Raw genomic sequence first — 25,769 nt, forward strand, 5'->3', positions numbered from 1 at the left:
AGCAATACTGATTATGTTCCTACCATAAAAACCACCCCCTGCTATTTCATGTGGCACCAGCGAAGTAAAGTCTCTATGATACACACTTACCACAAATTTCAGGTCTATTCATTCAGATAAATCACGCATGTAGACAAGCATTTATTTATGCAGCAATCTGCCTTCCTAATGTTTCTTGCTCTCTTCCCTTTCATCATCTTCTGTCTTTGATCTCCTGCATCTCTTACATTACTCTAGCAGGTCAGGTTGCCAAAGTGAAAATTCCTCAGTGCAAGACAGTTAAGATCCTCCTTCTCACCCCTTCAAACAACCCTTGCTTTGTTTTGTTTTCCAGGCATCAATTTGCTATTACAAAAGACCGCAAAAAGGCCCTTTCAATACAGTATACCAACTATTAAGTAGAAGAGGTTATTTCTATGAAAGGCAAGAAAAAAAAAAAAAGCAATTTTCCTTCTTAATCTCATAGCCCACGTATTAGATGAAATGTTAACACTTCATAGGGTAGGGGAAAAATCATGGTTTAATTACAACAATGTAGCATAAACACTTTAGTAGTCGATACCAGGATATTATTGTGACGTCTAAACTAAACTTGAGTTCTCCACAGATACCGTAAACAGACACTCTAAATTCCCTAAATGATTGGCATTAAGAAGGTTTATACAAAGGTGGTCAGTTGTTTAAGATGTCATGACATGGGTGAGACAAACACACATACATCAGTAAGTACAGAGAAATGTTATGCTACATTTTGGACAGTTCAGAACTGAAAGTGCTTCACATCTATAGGATAAGAAATGGCTTCATCTCCTCATCCCTAAATGATGAGAGCAAAGAAATAACCTTTTAATAGGTTAAATAAACAGTGCCCCATTTATCCATGCTTATATAAAGTTTCCAACAATTCAGAAGGTCCATGGTGAAATTTACAATCTATATACAGTATAACAAATTGTCAAAGAAAAAAGTTCAGATATTCCTTGGTTCCCAAAAGCCTGAAGCTCACGCTCTGCACTGGAGACAAAAGCTACCTACAATATTAGGTGGGGTTTTTTTCTTTTTTTTTTTTTTCCTTTTTTTTTTTTTTTGTAAAAATTAGTCATCCCAATCCACCTTGAATAAAATCAGTCCCTAAGTCCTGGTCATATTTAACAACTGCTTAGTCCCAGTGTTTAAGGCATGTTCATTAGATGTCAGTATAGGGGTACTGTCAGAAATTATAATAATCACAGGTACTAAGAGTCAGCAAATTTACACAGCAACGCCACTCTTTACAATATAATGTAAAACAAATTGTTATTGATGGAAGCTGTTCCTGAGTTAAAATTTGCTAAATACTGCTAAGATCCATGTTTTCCTTTTATACTTCTTCCTCTGGAATGTCCTTTCACATATGCTCAGTTGAAAATTAAAATTCACTCTGAAAATAGCCTGAATGTCAAAGTAAAAATGTTAGCAAAATTCTAATTATATCGGCATTCCCACATCTAAATTTTGCCAAGATGCTATGAATTTGCAGGGTTTAGTATCACTTAGCTTTTAGCAAGAGTATTTTCTAAATATGAAGATAATTATAAATGTCAGTCCACATTTTTGTGCAACTGCAAACAATAGGAAAAGATTTTGGTATCAAGAATTATCATAAATGTAAAGTTCTGTGAATATATGTAACTCTAATATTGTAGACATTTTTAGTTTTCTTATCCAGTCTGCTCCTTTAGAATTAAAGGAAGATATTTTTAAATTGTAGGAACACAAATTAAAATACCTACAGATATATTCAGCTTTTTAAATCGGACAACTAATTGTCTATTCAGATTCTTACGTATCCATTCCCACAGAATTGTTCCTCAAGTATGTAATCATTGACATTCTTTCCTATTTAAAAAAGCTGTTCTTGGCTGAGAAAAGGGGATAGCTTTAAAAATAGATTTTTCATTAGATTCAAAGTGTGCATGACAATTCCTACCACCCTAATCATCCTGGCTCCAACTCATTAAAGTTCATATAAAAATTTGCTCAAGTCCAAGCATTAAATTTAACAGGAGTTAAAGGGCACTAGAATATCAGGATGACAAAAGGTTCAACTCTTTTGCAAGGGTCTGTGCTATACCTGCACTTCTGACTGTCAACTGAAGAAAAACCCCTCAGAAAATTGCACTGTCTGGAGTTTGATCCAAAGTTTGCCGAAATAAATGAAACACTTACAAATGAGCTTTAATGGGATTAGTATTTTAAGTGCTCCAACTGAAGCTCACCGTTTGCAGTGATGTAGCATCTCCTATTTTAAATACAAGAAAGGACTGCAGTAATTGCACCTATCAGACTAGGGAATAAATGTTCATTTGTGTATTTTCAAATCTGTCAGCAGTGCAAATTATGAATTACAGTCTGATAAAAAAATAATCTTATTTCCAGATTTGTTTCCATTTAAATCCTAGTAGGACAGAAAACAGCAAAATGCTGAGAAAATGGGGTGGGAAAGGAATGACTCTGCTTCCAGAGCCTGGGAATTCCAAAGAGTCTCTTACATAGTGGTATAAAAACAAAGCTCTGAATGACGTTTGGCCTAGCCCATGTGTCTTATGCACAAAGTTTAGCTAAAAGTTAATTGTTGTGACCATAAAATATAAATAGCAACAATTTATTCACAAAATTCTGGATGAGATTGATTTTTTTTGCTTTAACAAACTGTATGATCTATTAAGTTATCAGCCAGCTGTATGTTTAAGCACAACAATAGAAAATGTAGTACATAAACACCTAAAAATCAGTCATAAAAAGCAGGCAAGTACATCAGTCTTCTGGTGGCCAAAGCACAACAAATTAGTCTGCCAAACAAGTGTACGTGAACATAAATCATGGGCATTAGTTCTGTTAAAAATTGTTTCTACTGTCAATAAACAGTTTTCTATATTTTAATACTGTTCTTAAAGAATTGTAAACTGTTTAAAAATGTATGCACAGACATAAATAACAGTAAGGATTTAAATACAGTGGTCAATAGGAAAAATAGGTTTTTAAATTTGCATGTGATGAGTGGGTAATTTGGAACAAATCCATAATTATCCACAAAGAACTCTGACCTTTCTTAGGTAAGACAGTACTGCCATAATTTCTAACACTTGTGACCATTACAATAACAAGAGAAAAAAGTAACATCAGCCCTGATACATCAATCACATATGCATTCAAAATTACAGATATTTACAAGAAAAATATATATTTAATTAAAAAGCCACTGAAAAACATGGACTTTTAGTCAGGTGCTGCACTTTCTGCAAAATGAGGTAATTTAGATGCAAACAAATTAAGTTTAGTAGAGTTCAGGATCCATGGTCTCCACACTTAAAGTACAGATTGCTTCAGTAAATGGCTTGACTTTTCTATATGTTCAGAGCAAGAAATCACTAGATCCAGTTAAATCCTGTTTTGTAGTGCTCTTGAGGCAACACTGACTAATGTCAGAAGGCTTCCCAGCTCAGTTTTACAACTGGTCTTTCAATAGAAAGAAAAAGGGGAAAAAAAAAAAAGAAAAAAATTAGTTATAAGTTGGTTTCATCCCAAGATGGATCATTCATGTTCTTTAGAACTTTTCTAACAAGCTTCTCCAAGTCCTTGCGAGCTCTTTGTTCTTCTTCTAATGATTTCTTCATCTTTTTGTTATCCTGTTCAATAGAGACAGAAATATTAGTGTTTGGATTTTTTTTTAACAGATCTTTTCTGACCACACATACACTGTCAATTACAAATTCTGAAGGCTCTTCTCAGTAAGACTGCTATTAGCTGTTCAAAAGCAAAGCCTTCTATTAAAATCTCACAAATTACACATGGTTACTTCACACAATGCAACAAATCCCACCAAATGGAAACTGAGCTATTTCCTATTTATACTTAGGGGTCCTTTATAATGCAAGTGCTAGTAACAGATGGACAACGATCTTGAATTCTTCTGCTCAAATCTGATCAATGAACAGTGGAATATATTTGTTGTTAATGGAGAAGGGAAATGGAGCAGTAAGTAGAATAAATATCCCCTCTAAGAGGCTCCTGCGATTGTAAGTACTTTCACAATCTCAGAAAAGCTTCTTAAAACTTAGTGCAAATTAACTTGCTTCATTAGGAAAGTAAATAGGTGAAAGGAGTATCTTGAAAACCATTGTGTTCTGGAAAGTGTTTTGTGACTAAATTTTAAACCAGACAGATGACTACCAACAGTCTAAGAGGAGTCTGAATTTCAAGGAACACCACCACTCTGCACGTATATTAACGATTAAGTCAGTTCTCAGTATTTAGTGCCATCAGGTGATATCGCAATACCATGAACAACAGGACCGTAAGGATGTCACTGACCAAACCACAGTAAAGCTTACATTGTTTAATCCTGTAAAGGCCAATGTGATGCTGGCAACGGTGGGGAAGCAACCAGAAGACAAGACAACATTATATTAAGGCTTCAAAACAACAAGTCTATGGGTGTTTAACAAACACAGGTCTGCAGTCGAGGGGGTCCCACTGGACTCCCATTGGCTGTCATTTACAGACATTTCTAGAAACAGGATGGGATCAACAGCTGCTGCCTCCGTAACTCCATTCCCTCCTCAAGTCTGTTGAGAAACTCAGAAATTTCATTCTTTTCTCGTAGGTACAGACTTAATTTCTTTTCATATATTTATTTATTTACTGCCAATTCAGGACTGTACTGTTCAAGTGTAGTGCCTGTAGATCAACAGCTATGAATAACCTGTGGAAACTGCTACAGGAGGGATCCCACTTTGCATGGTAACTCTCACCAACAGGCAGTCTGGTGTCTACACCAACCAGTGCACTATATACTCCCAGGGAGCCTTTATCCATAAAGCCCTTGGTCACTTGGGATCTTCCCAGCTCAGAGATTATTTCTGCCACTTCTCCAGTTGGCAACATCACAGCAGCAGGCCAATAAATGCTTCTAAGCTGAGATTCCTGATATACAAGAAAATTAACTCAGGCTTTAATAGGTCTTGGCTTTGGAAGATGCGAGATTCCGAAAAGACCATCTGTTTGGAAAGGCACCAGAAAAGAGAGCTGTTGCTTGAAGTTCAGGAGAAGGTGACTTTTTGTTTAGGGTCACACAAAGATCTGCGGCGCCTCAGTGAGGCAGCATGTTTATCCTTTGTACAAAAGCAGCCAGGCCACAGGAATATTAAAGCATTATTATTGCTGCTTGTATTACCTGAATTATATTTTCAAGACGACTGTTAAATCTGCATTAAACCTGGCATACACATGCTTTATATGCTGAAAACAGCAGAATTTAAGTATTTAAGACATCAACTGTCCTATTTTGAGGAACACGCACGACATCCTTAGAAATACTGGGGACGCTTACAGATGGGCAAAGAATCCAGATTCATGTTTATAGCCCAAAATCTAAAGTAATTTGAATACAAATCTGTTTTACATTAGCACAGGAGATGTTATCCAACTTCCTGAGTCACAACTGTTAAGGTCAGTTAGCAAATTCACACATTGGAGAGTGAGGATAATTCAATGCTTTTTCGCCTACACATTAAGCAATGACTACGTGCAGCAGCAGTAACATGGTTTAAACAGGCTGTGTCCTGACGAGAAAAAGGTATTTTTAAACGCCTCATTTTGGATACTTGAAACAAGCTTAAAACATCAGCTGCAACTTCCATACCAGCAGCTCAGGTGAGATCTTGCACAATTCCCCCATGTGACAAAGCAGCACCCTAAGCCAACCTGAAGCCCTCATTAAAAAAAAGGCCACATGATAGACACCAAAGAGGACTCTTGTCTCTGTAAATGAGAGGTTTTAAGAACTGATTTGTAAGAGGTGTTCAGGTTACTGAAATAAAGGCCTACTTAATAAAGGCCTAAATAGATCCAGACATTTCTACTACAAAATTATACTTTCTAGAGCAAATACTATTTCACAGTCTCTATAAGCTTATTTTGTTGATGATACAGCAGAACTGAATTTGCTTAACGCTTTCAACATTTCACAAGTTGTAACACGCAAAAATGAATGAAACATAGCTTAGTAAGTCACCTCAGAGAGAAGATACTTAACGCTATTCTCAAAGGTTGGTGCTCCAACGACTGATGACAACCATGAAAGAGGGTGCTTTTTGTCAAATTGGTATGTTTTACTTTTAAAAGTGAATCTAGTCCAAAATTCAAGGTCATTCCTGTCAAAATGAACCAACTTACAAGCTGTATTTATTTTTGTAATAAGCCTTCCATCTTTCCATTCTCCAAGTTGCTATAAACGTAGCAAGTTACCAACCTGTCTTAACTCCTGTACTTCATCCTTTAACGCATATACTGTGTCAACAAGGCTTCTAAAATGAAAAAAGATGATCTGTTACAACGGTTTTCAGAAATACGTGTCTAAATCTATTATTAGACAAAACAGTTAAATTATATGCATTTAAAAAAAAAAACAAAACCCACAGCTAACAGCTAATTCAAACTTATGTTAAAAAAATTGTCTCTCATCCTGATTTACATTCAGTAAGGCAAGGACCTGTTACCAGCTTCTGTGACAGGATACACATCTCAAGCACACATGAACCTATACTGGTTTCTATATTACAGCTTTCTGTAACAGAAGTGTATTTCATTTCCAACATATACCTTACCAAAATAACAGAATGACGCCACACGCTAACTAGAAAGATTACACCGATTTAATATTGAAATCCTACAGCACTTGAAAAATTATTTACAAGTGAAACATATCACTTCTTGGCACGGAAGGAGTAAGTTGCACAGCATATACAAACAAACCAGACTACAAGCATTTAAATGAAGGCCAACTGCACTTAAAAGGACTGGCAGCATACTCCAAAAAGCTCTGTTCCCTACTACAAGTGTACCATACACACACTACTATAATGGGAGACGGGAGGAGGAAGAAGAGTGCAAAGTTTACTGCTTTAATCCATCATTCATTAAATGTTCTCTTACTTCTCTTCTATAACAGTCTGACCATTACTTTTAGTTTCTTCTACAATAATTTTTTCTTCCTCTGGAAGCAGGACTTGAGGAGCTGATTCTTTACGGGAACCTGTTGTAAAAATAAATTACAAAATGAGCAACTCACAAATATTGCTTGGGCATTTTAAAGATTATTATTTCATTCACTGCATGATACACCTGCATGACCAAAGTATATCACTTTCAATTTCCCCCTTCCCTCCATACACACAAGTTACTGGCACATTTTTTACATTTGAAACCACAGCCTTACAACAACATAAAATTGTCTGACATTCCTATCCTGCTGCTGACATAACTCCTGTGTCATCGATGGGGATGCTACACTGTTCAACTGTAAGTAAAAGCTATACAAATTCGCCATAGCTGACTCCGAGATAGATGTGTTTAAGTAACAGCGATTTAAGCCTCAAGGACAGATTCTGATCTCACACTGACACAAATCCAAGAAATAATTCCACTCTAAACCAATTACTCTACCAGTAAGGAGGAGAATAGTGGTATCAAATGATACAGCGACGGAATAAGAAAAAAAAGTTAAAACCCCTTTCCCCTGAAACACTATAAACAACACAATATGTGTGTGCGCACACATATACATACACTTACAGATAGTCTTTTAGTCCTATAATAAATTCCTGCCAAATGAAATACATACTTTGTATTCAATAAATGTTTTTTAAAGTACTTAATGGTTTGGCAATAGAAACTCAAAACATTCCAACATCTTCAAAACATTTTCCACTATCATTACAATTTATAACATCAAGATAATACATATAGATTTTTAAAAGTAGCTCTGAATAGAAAAATCTACAGCTCAGAGATGTGCATCCATTCATACGTAAAGTATGTATTCTAGAAACGTTATTTAATTAGGCTGCAACAAATTACAAGCATTTTTTCTAAAGAAGGACTGTAAATAAATTGCTGTCTAAGCATTTGTTCAGAATTCAAACACAGCAGATAAGGCATTAAAGTTCTTGCATATTTTAACCAAGATATCAGTTTTAACAAACAAGGTACACTTGCCTACCAATTCATTGTAATAAACTTTCATTAACCAGGAATGTCTTAAGTCTAGTACAGTTTGAACTGATAACTAGGTACTACGGGGTGCATGCCTGTCAGGAGAAATTAGTTAGCTCTTGCTGAACAGCTGCTTTGGGATAACAGTGCTTTTCTTTTATGGTTCATGATAAAATACGTAATTTAAAACACACATAAAAATGAAAGAAATCAAGCTCATCAAAAAATACTAACTTCCCTCACAGCTGCAGTCTTGAGTTCTGAACAATGAGCTTGTAGGGACCATAGTTTAGCAGTACATATTAAGCTACTTAAGCTATTTTAGCAAACAATTACAAACATCCTTTAACAAATAAAAGTTTCCTTAAGCTGACAGTAAAGATTTAATGTATCAGTACACGATGGTCAAAATTTTATGGACTAAAGATAACTGCAGATTTGAGAACAGAATCTCGTCCTTGAAAGCTGTAAGTTCTTCATCTTACAGAGCAAAGAAATCTTTTAAGGGTTAATACCCTTCCACTCCCACTTATTTTCCAGGGAAGGAACAACCTGTAAAACAAGCACATCCAAACTCTGTATGGAGCTCAAGGACATTTCCCTGTTTGCGCTGTCAATCTCTAATTGTAAAAAACTGTCTTATGGTTATTTCAGTTAATTGGTTACTGCTCTGCTTTATTAGCCTGGGAGGTTAGCCCGGAAGGTAACACAGAACACAGAGCTAAATGTTATTTTAGGAATTAGTTGGCAGCAGCTGCTACCAGATCACTACATTTTGGGTCTCCGTACGAATGTGGAGCACCTCAGCCCAGCAGACACAGAGGGAGGCGCTGACCAAAGGCAGAGAACTGCCATGTGTTTCTCACCCATGACTCCCTTCAACCAAATGGAGCAGCGCATTATATTTATCTCTGTATAGAGCTGCATCCAATTGTCTTTGCCTGGTCAGAGTAACATGGGTCCTTGCAAAGCAAAAATAGCATGGAGTAGACAGCTTTAAAAAAAATGTCCCAGCTGTACAGTTATATACACACATGCATGTAAAACAGATGTCTATGCCAGCATATCTTGATGTACATACAGCATAGCACAGTAAACACTTAATACTAGAGACACAGAATGCAGTTTCATTAAACCAAAATGTTCACCAACATTATACACACAAGGAGACCACACAGTACACATATAAACTTACATGATGCAAAACTGTTGCTGTGAACACTGACCTTCCTGTGCCACAAAACATTAACTACCATGGAATTCAGGACATCACAAGTTTCACTCTCGCCTTCATTGCTCCGACACCCTCGGTCATGCAACTTTTTTATTTGTATCTCAGAATCCTCGCTGCTCTTACGGTTTGTACTTACGCAAAACCCCCCCACTTTCTCCTTTATCTTAGTTTGCTTTTTGTGAGTTTTGGTGAGGTTTTTTTGTTTGTTGGGGATTTTTTCTTCCTACAACCCACAAGCACTTGCTAAGTATCAAAGGTACAAACACACAGCATATCTATTCTGCAACAAAGGCCCCTGTCATCAAATGAGTATGAGCACAGTAACATGAGACTTCATGTATCAAGCTCTAAAGACAAAACGAAGCTACTTCACTGTCCTGCTTTTCTGCACCATTTATGCCAGAAGCTTTTCTTTTTAGACACATTTTCTGGCAATTATGTGTCTAGAATGGACTTCAAGCAGAGTCACCTCATTACTGACACTCGGCAATATTCCCTAAATTGCCTCTGTGCCTCCACCAGGTTCTCTATGTGACCATTTCTCTCCAGAAAAGTTTACAAGCTACAGCTTTAGGACATGAAGAAAGGGTTGTGTTATAGCACAGTGGGGATTTCATGCAGAGTTGTACTAAAAGGATGGTGCAGGAAGTTGCAACTTAGATAATCCTAAGCACCTCTGAGACTTACTCCACATTTTCATGAAGTAGTGCAGAAGAATCAAAAGTTACTTCAGTTTGCCATATCTGCCATTCGTCAATCCTAAACATGCAAGTTTCATGCTGAATTTTATCAAGAGACTCTACTCAGTCTCGTTCCAAGTCAAACAGGCCAAACGACAATGTTTAAATTGACCTCCTACAACTCTGGCCCTAAATCCCCTTGAGACAATACAACCAGAAGTACTAGTTTAAAAAAAAAAAAAAAAGATGGAACACCCCCACACACCCAAACCTTTACAAAACAGGGTTTCATTTTGTTTTCTTTTCCTTTTTTTACGAGGTATTGAGGGAAGTAAGGTGGATGGGAGAAGAAAGGATGCTTGGCAAACCCAGACAATTACTTGAAGATTAGCAAACAAATGTTAAGGCTGAGTAAGTTGCCATAACTTTTCAATGAGGAACTCCTACATCCAAGGTCTCGGAAGAATGACCCTACTGTTCAGAAGTCTGTTGCATATTTAAGGCAAAACAACTGACTATTATGGTCAACATTCAACTAAGTTTCCATCAATTAAATTCCATCAAGAAAATAAAGGTATCTATTCAATATTAGTATCTCCCAGCCCTAGAGTGGAAAATAAAGAATTACAATGCTTTTTGACAATACCATACCCTAAATGATATGTTTAGCAAATTTAGCCTCCATAGTAAAGCAAATAGCCCACTTGGCATTCAGACCAGGGCTAGAGACCTTAGCAATACCCACTATGTCATGTGGTGCAACACCTGACGTACAAGAACAGGCCTGTGGGTAACAGCCCCCTGCTGTTAGTTTTCAGTGTCCGATCCCCTTTCCAGCCTAATCAACCAGCCACACCAGCAAGCAGTTCCGAGCATTTCTGGAAAAAAGGAAAGCTGAAACCTGTTTGGCTATTTATGTGGCAGAAGGACTTCATGACAGAAGTTCACTTTATACCCATCTGAAACCGGCAGAACATCACTCCTAGCCCTGGAGTGCAGTCTTAACACCAAAACGGGAAGAAATTATAGAGTGCACACTGAATGCCACAGGGTTTCTCAGTGATGTCTGTTCACAAGCATAACTGCACAACCCCAGCCTTTTATTCACTCTCCTCAGAAAGGAGCGTGACATCTTAAAAAATGGTTGATATGGTACCATGCTGGTTCCTGACAGAAGCCAGGCTTCAGAAGGAGCTGTACTGGTAACCAGTCTGGTCCTTCATTTTGAATCTTTTATCAGACAGGCGTGGAAGAGAGTCCAGAAGTTTTGCACAGATCTTAAGACATTAGGCAGAAGGGAAGGAAGAGAAGAAGGGGGATGAAAGGCAGAAACCTTTTCACTTTAACCAGATATTAAGTCTCCGCCTATGTTCAGAGACCTTGTCTGTCCAGGAACCATTTAAGCCAACAGTAAAATGGAGGTGGGTATTCACATCAGCTACTTTAAGTAGCTAGCCTCAGGGCCTCAGTTAAAACCCAGCTCTCCCTAGTCAATCAAGAACAGGGTTCGTTCCTTCCTCCACCTGGCCGTTTGGAGGAGAAGGCTCAACCCAGGTACTTTCACACTGATACTCTACAAAGAGCTTGCCTTCTTCCAGCGACTATGACGGTCCTAATTTAAGCTATGGAAGTTAAACCCATGGTGCTGGTGATTAACTTTCAAAAATGAACAGCATAATTTGAGGCCATTAGCAATGATTCAGTTTTTAAGTATTGCTGTTTTCTTCACTTTTTCATTCTTTTATTGTGATTAGGAGAGGTAAGGAGGGGAAAACAAGGCACAACAAAGGTCAAAAATTAGAAACAGTACTTGTAAATATACAATTCTGCTTTTCACCAACTTTTCTAGGCTCTCTTCATAAGCTAACCAGCTCTTTGAAATTATTTGCTTGAGTTTCAAAGACAGAAGTCTGACTTGCCACTGAAAGACAGATATGTGCATACACAACTGTTTAGATCCATCATTAGCCACCGGTATGTACAGATGTGTAAATTTCCTGGAGAAGCAAATGTTGGACAAAAAATAAGAATTACTTGTCATTTAAAACATTCAGTATTTCATTGCATTAGTTATTTTTAAGATGTTAAAGTGGATGAGCAGACCTGCCAAATTAACCTTCTCTTTCTCAATGAGTTTTTGATGAAGTCCTAATATGAAGAATCCTAAAAATGGTGCTCCCAGACTCTGCGGGCATTGAGATTAAAGCATTGAAAAAAGTATCCTTCATGCTACAGATCTGCCAAAGTCAAAGGGGAGCCCTTTAATATCTTCTACAGATAACAACAAATCAGAATCCAAACATCAGGCCAAACTTAAGTTTACTGTATAAAATACATCTTTTTTTGCAAATTCTTGGAAGTAACAAAAAAGGTTTTGGCATGAAGTGGTTTTAGTTTTGTTTGTTTGTTTGTTTTGGTTTTTAACTACTAGTGATACACAAACAGGAAAAAACCCACATGACTCAGATGACAGATCTATGCAGTTTACAGCAAAACGTTTTGATGAGTAAAATGAAAATAATTAAGGTGGACCAAAGCACATACAACTCCATATGTGTTAGTCATAAGAACAGAATTGAAGAGTTTGAAAGACAGATACACTATCTGAAGAAGTGGGATATTTCTAAGACAACATTTGGAAAGAGCTATCCCACTAAGCTTCCTGTATTTCACTATCCAATACAAAAACTTCTAACCAGAGGGCTATAGGGCCAAAACTAGAGTTGCTACAATCATAGCAAAAAAATGTTATGTCATTTTAAGAGAAGGAGGCAATTACTTTGTTTATGCTGATATAAACATTTTAGTATGTATATTAGGCTATCATTTTATTTAAATTCACTCAAATACGAGCATCTTTTAAGTAGAAACACTAAAGATAACTCTTGTTTTAAAGAGCAAAATGTTGTAATATTAAATCTTGAAAATATGTAAGGTTATAGAAGCCAATATCATATTCATAAAATTTCTCTCTGGTAACAGGACCTGCAGAAGTAGGGTTTAGATTGCTCCAATAATTCAGCCTGTGCTTTTACTGAGAATACACCAATTCAAAAAATGAAAAAGAAAAAAAAAATCAATTAAGGGGAGAGGGAGACAACAGAAGAACGTTCTATAGATGGCAACATCTCTGAAAAGTTATTTTTTTAAAAAAAGAGGATACAGAAGGATACATACTTCACATTACATTGAATTTCCTGTAGTTGTCAACTACATTAAACAGAGATTACACACTTATGTCAAAAAAGCTCTTTCACTTCAGCATTTGATTCCTCCGGGAAGAGGGGAGGGAGAGAAAAGAGGCATGGGGAGAAGAGGAAATTACATGTTATCTTACAAGTTATGCTGTCCTTTCCCCCTGTGTAATAATTAAATATTAAAGTCACAGTCTAGCAAATGCAAAATTTATTTCAACTGTACATAACAGATGTCCTTTTTATATAAAACAAAACACTTAATTGATATATGCAACCACAAACAATATGCATACTGTACAGTACAATGCAACATTCAGATATACATCCATTTTGTATTTTCAAAAGGCAGTCACCTACTAAAGATGGCTTCTCCCATTCACAAATGAAGTGCACAATATATATTATTTTTTTCTATGTTTTACGTCACTATATACACATTACTGTGTTTTGGCAAGGTTATGCAAAACACCCAATTAATATTGGTTGGTTTCAATTTATGGCAAATACTAATTTATGGAAACACTGTGTAAGTCATGTGAAGAGGGCCTGACAATGGCTTGAACCTACCTTCTAATTCAAATTCTCCATCCTTCCAGTGTATTTGTAACTGTACACATATAATTTACAGAATTGCATAAACATAAGGTACTATTATTACCATGACTAAAGTTCCACAAAAATAGAAACACTGAACCTTTGGACTGAATACCACCATTTCCACATTTGCCTTTTTTTTTTTTTTTTTAAGCATGTTGCATTAATACTCCTGATCAGTTCACAATAGCTTATGGCCTGTAACACTGAAAACACGGAATGATTTTAAATGTGTGGTGACATTAACATGAGAGATCCTAATTATGACAATAGTTAATGACTTAAATGCTACAATAATTAATGGTGGTAAACTGTCAAAGCTTTGGTGCATAGAAAGTCAATAAAATCTTCAGATCTGGATAACAAAACATTCTGTGTGATAAGGAAAATTCAAGTGCAACAACTGTATTTCAAACTCATATTTACACTATATAACATGAAACAGACATAAAGGAATTATCATTTATCCAATGCAGAAAACATTATTCAACTAGAACACCACAGCTTAAGAAACAGGAAAAAAAAACCAACAAACAATCCATACTTTCCATATATGTTAAAAAAACAAAAATTGACTGAAAGGAAGAGGGGAGTGAAGTGGGTTACAAATGCGCTGTGGAATGGTATGGAGCACACGTACTTATCTCATTTCTCTAAGCAACACTCCTCCGCTTTGAAAAAAGTTCAACATACACAAGTTCCTGGTCATTACGTTAATGTATGACTAGTAGTAAAATGTACACCTGAAAACCCTCCTCGTTAAGCACTGCTGCTTTTGTTAGTCACATTTTCGAATGCCAACAACAGTGAGAGAGGATAAAGCAGGTGATCAAACAAGACTGAATGCAAATCTGCAGATGTGAACTGCTTTGAAATAGCTTCTCCACGCTGACCACCTTCTGGAATCATGCACGTCTAGCAATTACTAACTTTCTGATCATGTAACCTGCAGAAAGGTATTGATTATCTTTTAAACAGTGTAATCAAGTTCCCAGGTGGCAGTTAATTGCATCATGATTATTCTGAACTTGTTCATAGAGTAATACCTGAACACTGGATAACATGCTTACTTGAAAAGGGGTAAGGGAATTGCATCTGGGGACCCTGGTGAAAACGAGAACTGTTTCTGTCCTTTCATCACATGCTTTTCCCTAATGCTAATGAAGATTTAGAAAACACGTCATTTTTGTTTCGATGCCAATTATGTTATCCACAAGACAGAACACACACACGTCACCCCAGCAGTGCCCCAGGTGCAGGTTCGAGACCTTCAGCTGTGCACAGTGTGCCACAGTTCTCTGAAAAGCCAACACGACTGTAAGTGAAGAGCTGCTGCTGAAAACAAACCTGCTCATGAGAGAAGTTACAAAACACAATAAAATCTGTCACGGACATGCTCTAAACAGTACAACCCAAAAGCCAAGCATTCTATTATTCAGAACTTCAAACAAGCCAACATGATCACAGTTGTACCTAGAGTTTGAGATGCTGAACACTCGAGCCTCCATCAGAGACACCATTTTCATCTCGTCTTTTCAAGAAGAATGGTCAATTGAGAGTTGTCAGCTGTGTATTTTAACAGGCAAGTAAACATCTAGACCCTGCTTTCTGCCACACTACTGCATACAGTAAGTGACAGTATGACCATAGGTAACATGAGAATATCAAAACACTGCATGTAATGAGCATGGACTGCCAGGTTTTCATGACAACTGCCAGACTGGGGTGGGGGGAGAGCAGTGCAGTCCTTTGTATAAACATCTAAGCAATGAGGAAAAGACAGCAGTATAAAACAGAAATTTTTATGGATTAGCAAATGCTCTTCCAAACAAATGGGCCAGATACGTGAATATCTGAATGATTTTACAGCTCCTGTACTCCTTATTTTTAAGCTGCATTTTTCTTACTCTACCAGCTTTGTATTTTGTTAGTAATACGTAGAAAATTGAACCGCTACCGCTAAGGTATTTCCATATTGCTGGCACTCAGCTCACAAACCAGTATGGTTTCAGTTCAAAATAGAAAAATGTGCTGTATCCAAAATAAAAAAAAAAAAGAAAAGAAGAAAGGACCTGTTGCTACACTGACCAAGTCAAAAGAAAAAAAAAACAAAACCAAACCAAACATTCAGAGCTACAAATTAACATCTGTCAGTTAAAAAAAACCCTCAAGAAATATTATCCTTAACAGGATATACACTTTTTAGAATGACTTATTTGTACGTGTATTGAATCGGCAATAGAGCCTTCCACCAGGTATAACTGAAGTTTCAGAAGCTCCCTCAGAAGTTGTTAAAATATCACATTAAAGAGACAAGGAACAGCAAGAAAACATCTAAGAAAAGCAGGCTGTGATACAACAAGCATTTGTTAAGAAAAAGCTCAGAAGTGCATTAGTTCTGGTGAGAGATATATGAGCAACAGCTCTTACGAGATGTAGACCCCATTCTGTAACTATGGGCTGTCCATATACTGTCATAGTCAGAGTCTTCTGAGAGGTCTGAAGGCTCCAAACGAGAAAGACTACTGCGACGACCCAAGGAGTCTAGACTTGATTGGTCATCATCAGCCAAGACGTGATTATGCATCAGGTCAGTGCCTTGCCATGCTAAGGATGTACAGGTGAAATGAAATGGTGGATGTGGATAGGCAGAGGTGGGATGAGGAGGAGAACGTAAGGAATAGCCACAACCAAACACATGAAATAAAAGCAAAAAGGTGATGGGAAGAGAAGGAAAAGAGAAAATATTGTTAAAAAGGCACCAAAGTTTGTTTTTTTTTGTTCTTTTTTTCTTAATTTGTTTGGGGTTTAGGTATAAATTACACTCAGCATGTAATAACGTTTGAACTGTTACAATACAATTTTTGAAGTGGTATTTAAGCTTCTAAGCAGCCTCAGTTGACAATTCTGAATAACCAAAATCTTGTTTAAAAGTAGATTTTTTGGAAGAGGGAGTTAGGTTCTTTTGAAGTATGGAGTCAGTTCTGGTCTGGGGGGGATTTGATTGGGGACAGAGCAATAAAGACAGTGCGCCAGCATGATCCAGAGCTGATGTGAAAAGCAACAGCCCCTTCCCCACCACACATCTGTACCTCCATCCTTTCCCTCCCTTGCAATGACACAGTCATTTGTACAGCTGCTTGGTGAGCCAGGTCAGGGAATAGTTTCAGATGAAAACTAACCCTACAAAAGATTATTTTTCAAGCAGGTAATTTCCCCACCAGCTCACAACACAGCCACAGAAGTGCTTGTGTCACCACTGTAAAGAGAAAAATGCAGGGGAAAAAGCAAAGGTTCTCATGCAGAGCAGGGCTGCTGACTTTCTAAATCAGCAGCAACATCTTGCACCCACTCAAGGAGACTGTTGAAGCACAGCTTTTCTGTGCCTGCACCCCTTGTTAACCATGTAGTAAATTAACTCACAGAATAACAGAGCCAAGAGCCTAACAGCAACAGTCTGGTCCATTCCAACCCCTCACACACCTCTTCCTACATGCCTCTATCTGAATCTATCTTCCCAATTAAATACTTTAAGGTGTCTAGGGTAGTTGCTCAAACAGCTTAAGGACACTTTTTCTCTCTCTTTTTTTTTTTTTTTTTAAGGCCTGGCAATATCAGAGGACTGAAACCATGTAAGTGGCCATGCTATGAGCCACCATACACATGATATTGCATAAGATTTTAAGCCTTCATTTGGAGCAGAAATGCAAAATAAACTCAGTATATAAGAAGCAGGAGAAAGTGAAAAACTCTGTTCTTTTATTTGTATGTCTCCCCAGATTAAACCCCAAATCTTCCCCACCGAACAACTGAAAAAAGTTGCTCTGCTACCTCTAACACCACTCCCTACCGATTTGCACTGGTGCCATAGCTCTGCTGAATTGACATTGCCAAAAGCAGCGCCCCTTGGGCTTTGGATTAAGGTGCAGGTAGGAGAATTGCCAAATGAGTGCTGTGAGGGACAGGCAGAATATTAACACAGAGGTAAGAAAGGAGTATGTAAAAAAAGGCCATACTTCGTGGATGACAGGCAACTCTTTCATTCTATTCTTCTACACTGACTACTGCTCCCACAGAAGCAATTCCAGCATGACTGGTTTTTTTTTTCCCCATTTCCAATTCCAGTCTACAAATGAATCTTCTGAAACCTAAAGTCTTAGATGACAACACTATGCTTTCCAAACAAAGCAGCCATGTGCTTAATCAATAAAAAAAAATTATTTCTTGCTGCAATTGAGCAAATAAAAGCTGCTGACTTCTGATGTATGCAATGATACCCACAGCACTATGTATATTTCTTAAATATACATAGAAAGGAAAAAAATAGGCAAAAAGGCAAAAAAAAATCATATCCATTTTATATCTGCACACACACACACTACTGTGCCAGTGCAAATGTTTCCCCAACAACTTCTTGTCACATTATCCTCGGAAATAATCAACAGATCAGTCAAGACATTTAAACAGCAATCATCTCATTTAATTTTGTTTGGAACAACAGTATATCTTCAGAATTTTTAATACATTCATTTCCTTTTATCCAATTAAACACACTACTGTTATGACTGTAGGACTATAAAATAGATTAATATTAATAAAAATTATGTAATATTAGCTAATTTATGAAATTGACAATTTATCACTTTGGAGACCTACAGTTCATCAAGACAGAAAAATTAAAATGAAGGTTTTTGCTGTTACTTCAAAAGTTTCTACAGTCTAATACAAGGGCCATATTCCCATTTTAAAGTACACACAAATACAAAGTAGCTGGATTTTTTCAAGGTGATAATAGTAAATGAACACATATTAGGAAAATCCATGAACTAAGTTTGCGGCTGTGTTTTGAGACTTCTCAACTGTCAGCATAAAGTGCTTTTGCTTGGAAGCAAAACAGGCACAGAGCGCTGTGAGTAGCAGTGACAGTGATTAATACCTCAAATTTAAACAGCTTTAGTGAACAAGGAGTAAATTATTATGTCCACTTTTCTAGTTCCTGACAACAGCAAAACCAGACAAGTACTTCAGGATCATTATACTGTGTTCCAAGGATCTCTGAATTAAATTGGTATTCAACAGTGCAAAAACTGTGCAAATCGGAACAAACGCAACAGCATTTCCTCCTTCCCTGTGCAAATGGAACACATGCTGGTGGACTCCCCTGCTTTGCGTAATGTTTTACTTACAATACAGAGGAACTCCACATGGCAACCTTGATTTGGATTAAATGAAGTAGGACCCCAGAGGCACGTTACAGGTTTTCAATAAGCTAGGTATTGATCTGAGAAACTAAAAATGTCTTTAAGCAACACACAGATCTGAGAACAATTTCTCCTGAAATTATGAGATGGGATTAAAATTTGTAATTAATACTAAAAACAACTAGTGGCAATAAAAGAAGAGAAATTTTTATAGGTCTAGGTTACTTTCCCATAGTGTAAGTCTCTGCTGAACAGAAAAAGACAAAAATACACTCCGCCAAAATTATTACTTGTTTTTCATTCCTCCTCACTACTTACCAGCTTCTTGAAATTTATCAAAAAGCATGCTGATCAACTGTCATATTCGGTTCAGACACCTCTCATTCATTGGTGAAGGTTTTGTGCAATTTTAAACGATGACAAGTAGTCACTTTTGTTTTGGTGGGTTTTTTGTTTGGTTGGTGGTTTTTTTTTTTTTTTAAATATGGAAAGAATTATAGTCTCTAACCATGGACCTTGGCAACCAATACTTAAAGACCCAGCACTGATTATTAAGCCAGAAACAGGTTATTATTTCTTTCAGGTCCAGCTTGCTACTTGCAGGGGCCTGAGAACATATACCTTTTTTTTTTTTTTTTGCAAACTATCTGATTTGTGTTTTAGTTAGCCATTTCAGTATTTTCTAACTTACTTGAATTTAGTGTTTGACGTGTTTTGGCACTTGTGCAATATGCTTCAATGACTTTAAGAATTTGAGCATCTTCTTCTAAAGCAGCTGTACCTAGAATCAATGGGAAAAATAGAATTTTAAACCTGGTTATGTTTCTTAACATAGAAAAGCCTTTGTAAATCACTACGTTTCAGTTGAGACCAAAATTCAGCTTAATCAACCCTTTAAAATTCTCTTAATCATCCCATTTAAAAAAATCAAACTTCAATGAACAAAAGTAACAGTTTAAAAAGACAAAATACTACTTTGAAATGCTTGGAAAAAAACCCAAGTCAGAGTAATTACCCGCACATTCAAGAAATTTTCTGAGCATCTGAAGTTGCACAGAACATGTTTTCAAGTGTGATCACTCTGGTTCTAAACCAAACAGCCATTAAACTGAAAAAAAACCTGTATAGCCCAATTATTATATACATATTTAATGATTTAAACAAAGAAATCAAGGAACAGAACATTAATTCACAGAAATCTTGAAAACTTTTAGGTCTTGTATATATATATATATATATATGTATCTATATCAGATTTACCCCTTTTAAAAGCACACTATTGAAAATTGAACTCAGAATTAACAACATAATACGTCAGTACAATTTCACTCCAGTTTTCAGCTGGAAAGATGTCACTACCACATAAGTATATCTGTGAAAGTGGAGTAATTAAAATTCTCAGACTTTAAAGTGGAAACAGCACTACTGACAAAAGTCTAACTATTCAAGCTTAATACAGCAAAATTTTCGTAAAGGTAGAGATCCACAGCAAATCTTCTCCTTGTGGAATTCAGTAAAAATGCTGTCAAATTGTTCACTTGCAACAGAGTGAAATTCCAGTCAAACTGAAATCTAGAAGTACCTCTACCATTACTTTAGGTGGAACCAGGAGTCTAAATGTAGGGCAAGACAATTTGTTGTTTTAAAAGTGTTATTCCTGTTTTCCTCCCCACAAAGCTTGAGGAAAAAACTAGTCTCGAAGATTATCTGCTGCATGAGTCTGAACTGCCTTCAACATCAAAATGTAGTAGAATTCTCTGTCAGCCAATGCATCCTGTTAGTTTTTGTGATTTATTACCACCAGAACAAAGCCAACTGTCCAAACATTTGTCAGGACCAGCTGACAAGCTAACTGTTGAAGAAATTATCTTGACCCAATATAGTTTCCCCACAGTTTAAGAGATGGAGGTACTCCAAAGTACAGGTTATTTCTCTTTCAAGGCAGGAAAAATAATTGGATTTCGTTGTGGTTAGAATGTAGCACCATATTATTACAGTAGCAGGACAAATTTGACATAGCAGTTCTCAAAACATAGCCCATAAATCCCTGGGATTCCAGAGAAGGTATGTAATAAAACCCAAACTTATTTATCAATAAGCTTTAAGTTTGATAGAAGTTCCTCAGTGGAAAACTTACAGCTCCACAAGCTGGAAAAGGTTGAAGGAGCACAAATATATAACAGAAGCTTCTAATTACTGACACAAGGGGGGGTGGGGGTGGTGTGTGTGTGGAAGAGATGAATACCAAGTATCAGAAAGTATTTCTGTAAGTAATAGTCTGACTTAAAGCCACCCAAAATCCCTTTTATTGAAAGTTATCTCCTACATACAAAACACTGAAAGGTGCACTACTAATTTAATCAGGAATAAAACAATGTATTTTCAAGCTATAGACCCCCTCCCTCCCCCGAAAAAGAACTCATCTCCTCTAAGTGTTCTTTAATAATTTCTAAATCTGCAACTTGACAGCTTTACTGCTGTCATTACAACTACTGAATCTCCCTCCTCCAACATCTGAAATGATACTGTATTCCAGTACTTTCATTTTTCCTGAACAGATATCTTCCTGTAAGGAGATAAAGCATCCTAAACTAAAACATGTACTTGCACATCCATGAACACACGTCTGTTCTATTCACTACCTTAACCTTTGCCATATGAAATTCACAGCACACTCAGAAGGACTCTACCTTAGACAAACCAACAGTGCCCTGAGGAAAAGCTTTTTCTCTCCAACCCTACATGTATCAGTGAGAGACAATGTTCACCATAACACACTTCATGCATTGAACACTCAAGGCACAGTTTCTATCTTAAAAAGCCCATGAGCAAAGGACAGACAGAGAGAAGGAAGAGTTGCAGTAAAATAATCTGGCCTTCATATTAAATACCCTGTCTTTTATTGATACAAGTAATTGGATTATTTATTCACACAAATTTATAAGGAAGAGTTAGAGTGACACTGACAACTAAATGAATATTGTGTTTCCTTGATAACATTAGTGTTCCCTCCACTCCAAATTACCCCAACACCCAGATTTTGACCCTTCTGTTTTTCTATACATTCATCAATCTCTCTCAGTTCAGTGCTGTTCTTTGGACTTTAAGCAGTCTAAAATTCTGCAGTTTATCCGGACAGAGACACTAGCAAATGGCGTTATTTCTAGGAGATTAGAGCAGACTGTTGGATCTTAGAGTGACTGTAGAAGCAACTAGTCTTTGAACCAGCAGCAATACCCAGCTTTCCAACACCCAGCCCAGCAGAAGCTCCTACCAGGATCGCTTTAAGAACATAGCTATGAAGTATTCTGCCAAAGTGAGATAGTATCTTCAAATTGTTGTTTACAGTACTAAAAGACAGGTTCACCTTACTGAACTTTACATGGCTCTATAGTCAACCTCACTTCCCTCTCTAGCGAACAGATAGAAATAGGCACTTGACAAGCATACATCCACTGTAGTCAATAGTAAGACTCTAGAAAGCAACTAATCCCATCGTGACATAAGCACCTAAGATGAATAAACCAAACCATCCTCTGGAGATACCTCCCCCGTCTCCCCTGACAGGAGAGAGGAAACCAGATAACTTGCTTACACTGTACATCTAACTTTCACAGAATTTAAACTGATGTTAATTCCAGCCTTTGTATTATGCAGACATTTGTTCAAGTCTCTCTTACTTTTTCTCAGTGCAAACTCTTCATCTGATGGCTTCCGTTCTGGCTTGCGTTTGGGAAGCAGCTTTTTCATGGTTTTAGGGCTTTTACTGAGATCCTGTGCGGGGAAAATAAAAATAAAAAGAGTAGAGCTTCTCTACAATATTTCAAAAGTTTAACTGCTAAAATGTATACAGAAGTTACTAACTAAAAATCTTTTAACAGCACCAAAATCCAGTTTGCTAATATTTTTTGGCACATCCAAGTTGCCTGAACTCGCTGATTTCCTCTCTACCCTTCCTCCAACTACACACAAAGTCAGATATTTTATCTGTTCTATTAACAGAAATAGACAGAAAAGTTGCTGCAAAAGCATGCAGGCTGTTTGGGAGCTAGAGCGAAGGGAAGAGGCAGGCATACGTTAACACAGGTTTTTTTCCTTAACTTTTGAAGGGACAACCCATTTCACTTGTCTACTTAGAAGCAGGTAAAAAAGGTCCTAACAAGGAAGCTTGGCAGGTAGTATACTCTTCAAAGCCAGAATTTGTAAATGTTTAGGTCTGTTCTTACAAAGCTCTACAGCAAAAAAAATACAGCAACAAATACAGCATTTCTGCTCAAAATGTGGTCATGCTAGTTTACAGGAACAATGCTAGGTTACAGGAACAAAAGGAATATACTGGTCTACCCCTTACCTTAAGGATACAAGACATCCTCTATAAAAATACAGAACAAGAAAGTAAAAAGGTGAATGAGCAGGACAGACCAAAGAAGATGAAGATAGGTTTTGAACATCATTGTATGCTAAACAGTGTAAAGATGATTGAAATTTTACCACATTGGAGAATTCAGTGCCCTACACATGAAAACATGAAAGGAATCTAACTTAAATTACAAAATGAGCATACAGTACAGCCAAACAGAAGAACCTCTTGTAGCAACCAAGCCTAAATACTAACCTTCCAATTGCAGATCACCTATCATTTTTTCCCTGTTGTTTAGGGGATTTACAAAAGAAAAGAAAAAAGTCACACACACACAGCCACCACAAAAAAAACCCCCACAGCCAGGCCACACTCAGGCACAGTGTTTAGGCTACAGTTTCTAAGAAACAGCAATTTACATGTCTGCAAAATAAAATTTTTCTGTCAAATCTCATGCTTGCAGAATAAAATATTCCTAGGCGTAACTCCATGATTCTTTCTAGGTCCTGTTGATTCACACTAAATAAGTATCATGAGAACGCATGACAAAGATACTGAAACAGGAGATATCACCAAGCCACGGAGTATCCAATATTCTCCTCCTCACATGCATGCAGACTTCCAACATAAATGTAACATTTTCTTACTATTTACAAAACCACACAAGATGTAGCGGCAGGACCAAATCAACCTACTGCCACCATCTTTTTGTGGTTAAAACCACCACATTTTATTTCTCTTGGAACAGATACCTGTTTCATACCATACACTAACTAAAAACTACAACAGCATCCTAAAATCTAAGCCTTTTTTTTTTTTGCTAATAGTAACATTAGCCACCAGATTCTTTCGAGTACAAAAACATTACATATATTTTGACAGTTACTGCTCTTTTTTTTTAAATATGCTATTGTTACCTAGTAACAGTGGTAAATACCAAGGAACCAACCACAGCTGTTTTGAATGATTTGATACAGCACTCTGAAGCACCCTAAGATCCCTTACCCTAGATACTTGGCAGTGTGCTTAGCAAATAACTTACTTTGCAATAAGCCTGGATGATCAACATAACAAAGGAATTGCTAGTTTGAAATAAATGAATAACAACAACAACAACAACTTATTTATTAACTGGATAAAGAGTGGAAATAAGTGGAAGCACTTGGGGGAGGTGGGAAAGCCTCTCCTAACAAGCCTTAGTATTTTCTGAGCTGCAAGATTAAATCCCTGCTTGAAATAAACAGCATTCACTAGTCCATTACCATTGATTCAGCATTAGCTGTTAAATCATCTTTATATAAAAACATACATAAAGCTGTAAAATGGTGGTGTGTAAAAAAGAAAGTTAAACTTCCCATTATAGGTCTGCTACATGTCATATTTCTTGGCTGTTGCATCTCACCTCTTTATAACAAAGAGCTGCTGAAGGCCGTAACGGAGGTGCGGGCCGTAAGCAGCTCAGACTCCAAGGCTTGGGGGTTTTTGGAGGTTCCAGAGGTCCCCAGTTTATTGTGGTATGTGGAGTCCCATGATGTGACGGATGAGGGAGAGTGTGGTACGCAGGAGTCAGTGGTATTGGCTTGCTGTCTGAATGCTTGCTGGAGGGTGTTACTGGATGGGAAGGAAGCTGTCAAAAGACACAAATGTGATGAAGGGAAAGCAAGCATATTATCTTAATAAAGAAATAATATCATCAAGGACTGGTGAAACAATCTCACTTGCTATCTAGTGCTTCTGTTTATTACAGCTGGCCTTTGAAAATTTTGACACTAAATTATTATTATTCAGAAAAATGGAGCTTAAATAAATTTTTATTGTCTACCACAGACAGAGCATGCACTAAAGAAAGAAATGCTACAAGCAGCCCTGCTCCTACTTCTCTCACCACTAAAGACAGAGCTAAATTTAGATCCATTCATATCCAACAACTCAAATGCAGAACCCAAAAGAAGGTACTTAAGGAAACTGTTTCTCCACAGCCTGTCAAGTACATAACCAATTAAAACCTACTGTTACAAGGATACTTAAAAGACAGTGATGTATTACTTGCTCAAAATAAAAAAAGTAATGATAATGACTTTTCTTTTACCCTGTTGAACTATTACACCAAGATCTAAGCATTTTATTCTTTGTTCACACAATTAAAATCAGAATGATCTTTAGACCCATTAAACTACATTCATAACATTCATTTCTTATTACTAATGGCTAAAAAAAATGCTTCACACGGTGGTATATTTGCCAGAGAACCTAATTCTGCATATACTGCTCATTCACTTCAATCCAGAAGCTATTTCTTACTGTGTGAGATGGCACAGAGTGAGGTTTAATGGTGGGATTCCCAACAGTTGTGACTTTGGTTTGCTTCTGCAGGTGATCCACCCATTCATGCAAATCTTGTTGGTTGTTACAAGACACTAGTATCCTTTCAATCATATTTCCTGGGTGACAGAAAACAGAAGATGTAGG

At 37.0% G+C, this 25,769-nt stretch overlaps 1 protein-coding gene across 5 annotated transcripts in view; it reads right to left on the reverse strand.

Annotated features, from left to right (window-relative positions):
- Positions 1-501: 501 nt before the first annotated feature.
- ARHGEF7 (Rho guanine nucleotide exchange factor 7) overlaps positions 502-25,769 on the reverse strand; it is a 125,386-nt gene continuing 100,118 nt past the window's right edge. For 3 of the 5 annotated variants that reach the window (XM_072849856.1, XM_072849858.1, XM_072849860.1), the window contains 7 exons: positions 25,602-25,741; positions 24,703-24,927; positions 22,621-22,714; positions 19,632-19,721; positions 6,976-7,075; positions 6,293-6,347; positions 502-3,668 (listed from right to left, as the gene is read on the reverse strand). In XM_072849856.1, coding sequence (XP_072705957.1) covers positions 3,546-3,668; positions 6,293-6,347; positions 6,976-7,075; positions 19,632-19,721; positions 22,621-22,714; positions 24,703-24,927; positions 25,602-25,741 — 827 coding nt within the window. In that variant the 3' untranslated portion in view covers positions 502-3,545. Of the gene's footprint in view, positions 3,669-6,292; positions 6,348-6,975; positions 7,076-16,169; positions 16,347-19,631; positions 19,722-22,620; positions 22,715-24,702; positions 24,928-25,601; positions 25,742-25,769 lie in introns of all 5 variants that reach the window. The other 2 variants (XM_072849861.1, XM_072849857.1) reach the window with 2 other exon arrangements.

Source organism: Ciconia boyciana, chromosome 1 (genome assembly GCF_034638445.1).
Source record: "Ciconia boyciana chromosome 1, ASM3463844v1, whole genome shotgun sequence".
NCBI lineage: Eukaryota > Metazoa > Chordata > Aves > Ciconiiformes > Ciconiidae > Ciconia > Ciconia boyciana.